The sequence below is a fragment of the Homarus americanus genome, unplaced genomic scaffold (genome assembly GCF_018991925.1).
Source record: "Homarus americanus isolate GMGI-L3 unplaced genomic scaffold, GMGI_Hamer_2.0 scaffold55775, whole genome shotgun sequence".
In the NCBI taxonomy this organism is placed as follows: domain Eukaryota; kingdom Metazoa; phylum Arthropoda; class Malacostraca; order Decapoda; family Nephropidae; genus Homarus; species Homarus americanus.
In genome coordinates, this window is record NW_024736242.1 from 1 (window position 1) to 2371 (window position 2371).

The 2371-nt window shown below is 36.7% G+C and overlaps 1 protein-coding gene across 1 annotated transcript; it reads right to left on the reverse strand.

Moving 5' to 3' along the window:
• Positions 1-264: 264 nt before the first annotated feature.
• LOC121872119 (sec1 family domain-containing protein 1-like) lies at positions 265-1169 on the reverse strand. Its single transcript, XM_042374791.1, has 2 exons — positions 789-1169; positions 265-456 (listed from the first exon to the last, which is right to left on the reverse strand). Exons 1-2 carry the CDS (start codon positions 915-917, stop codon positions 280-282), a joined length of 306 nt encoding a protein of 101 aa, XP_042230725.1. The 5' UTR covers positions 918-1169; the 3' UTR covers positions 265-279.
• Between the last annotated feature and the right edge of the window lie 1202 nt (positions 1170-2371).

Genomic DNA, 2371 nt, shown 5'->3' on the forward strand with positions numbered 1-2371 from the left:
AAATAATTAGTGGTAAGACCTTGTGAGTGACTTACGATGTTTCCATCACCACTCTTGACACACTAAACCACAATATTTAAGAGGTAAGAATTTTATACTTGGTGATTTAGATGACCCCCTAACTTTGGGCAGATTTTTTTAATGTTCAAATTCCATCTTATAAGCCGAGATATACGGTAGTTTGTCTGTTGATAACTCAGTCAACACAATGCAAGAGAAATAATATTTAGTATATATATCATTATTAAATTATTAGAATAAACCAAGGTACTTGATTTTTCAAGTGATATGATAATGCAAATATGAAACCCTTGCCTGAAATGGGGTTCGTGTGCGAGGGGTTGCTGCTCCATCACCCGGGCGCAACAGTTTGGGATCAAAATAGCGATACTCTTTCTCTTCTTCACAGTTTTTCAGTTCCATCAAATGATCCACAATTCTTGTGATAGGAAGTTTCTGTGATAAATTAACAACAGAGCAACAAACATGAATAGTTCTGGTTATGGTAAATTGGAATTAAGATTACATTAAGCACATCCAAAATCAATAAAAACCCTACAAGGTGCACATACAAATTTTCTTCTGAAATAGTTTCAGCTGACCTGCTACTTGCTTTTATAATGTAACTCTTCAAACCATCAACTGGCTTTAAAATTGTCCACATTATACATGTTCAATAGTCAATTCTCAAATGCAATCATTTCTATTTCACCTATCTGGTAACACTTACATTTATTACACCTATCTGCTAACACTTACATTTATTTCACCAATCTGGTAACACTTACATTTTCCTTTAGTACAAAGTTGACACCTTCAACAACCAAAGCAGATCCCTGGTTCATCAGCTTGGAAAACATGGACACTGTTTTGGCCACTCCACCTGTGTACTCTGACATGCCAGCACCTGCAGTCATCTGTGCGTGAGTGAGTCAAAATAAATAAATCAATCAATAAATGATTCCCAGAGAAGTAATTTTCCAAAAATTTACGGCTTTAGGAAAAAAAATTCCGAGGTGGAAAATCGAGAGCATTTTCTGAAAATGTATTGAATAAAGACGAAAGTTAAAGTATTTTGGGGGACCTGACATGACTCAATGTCAGGTGGAGGTAGGGTGGGGGATTAGTGGTCTCTTATTACTGACCTTTGGATGGAATGTCAGGTCACCCTTTCTTAGGTGAGGGATTAGTGGGTCTCATGACCTTAAGATGTTTTAAATAAACATAAATGAGTCAAGTTGTACCCCTTCAATATTACGTTACATAACATTTTAAAATATGAAGTGAGAAAGCGGAATGTTACGGAGTATTTCAAAAAAATTCTTTGACAAGTACCCTTCACATACAGTAAAATACTTAGTTACCTTGTCATTTAAGGATATCATTTTGGAAATGTCTCATAGAGGATCATTATGGTATCAAATTCATCTCTTTAACACAAATAAAGATTATAAGAATGCTGTGAGGTAGGGAGAGGAGAAGAGGTCCATTAAGCGTGACTGTGCATACCCTCCCTCAAAAGGTCACCTCACTGTTTGTCAACTGTACTGCCTCATTCATGATACAATATTGTTTATTTGTTTTTCATTAATTAGTAAAGGTACATTACTGTAATAATCTGTGCTTATTAATACCTGTACCCTTCATATACTGTACAATACAGTGTACAGTACTGTACTATGTATATACCTCATAGGCAAAAAAGAATGTAATTCAAGACATCTTCAGGTCATAAGACCCACTAATCTTCCACCCAACAATGGGTGACTTGACATTGCATCAGGTCAGGTTAGTAACATGGCCCAATAAAATCCCACCCAACCTCCATCACAAGTGTTAAGATGTGATTGCAGTTATGTATTACAGTCAGCTGAGTGAAGTATCTGCCTACTCTAGGCTAAAGATGACAGGATCTGCTGGTGAGTACAATATATGCAGTAGTATACATTACAGTCTCACCTCGACTTACGACGGGGGTTCCGTCCCGACGACCAGGTCGAAATAATACCTAGAAATTCTAAAATGGATGTCTCTTTTTCTTCTCGCCACCACGAGAACTCTCACTTTTATGCTTGCCAGCCATTATAAAGGGAATTACAAACGAAAATTTTGTCAGTTCACAGTGGGATCACTAACTTCGGGACTCGAAGGTACGTAATGTGAAAAAGTATTTTATACGACCATGACCGTCGTATGTCAAGGTTGTCGAAAGTCGAATATGTTGTAAGTCGAGGAGAGACTGTTTTATGTTCACAATATAAACAATATTGTATGTGTACAGTGGTGTTTGCATAAATAACTGCAGCTTCTATGAGCTGCATTGTTTACTCTTGGAAAAATACTACTACACTGTCTTTGCTGTAACACAGCT

What these genes read in the sequence shown, in the direction of transcription:
- LOC121872119 (XM_042374791.1), bottom strand. Translation starts at nt 917, where the DNA reads ATGACTGCAGGTGCTGGCATGTCAGAGTACACAGGTGGAGTGGCCAAA. An exon ending in ACTTTGTACTAAAGGAAAAT is followed by an intron (nt 457 to 788) that starts GTAAGTGTTACC and finishes AATTTATCACAG; the next exon opens with AAACTTCCTATCACAAGAAT.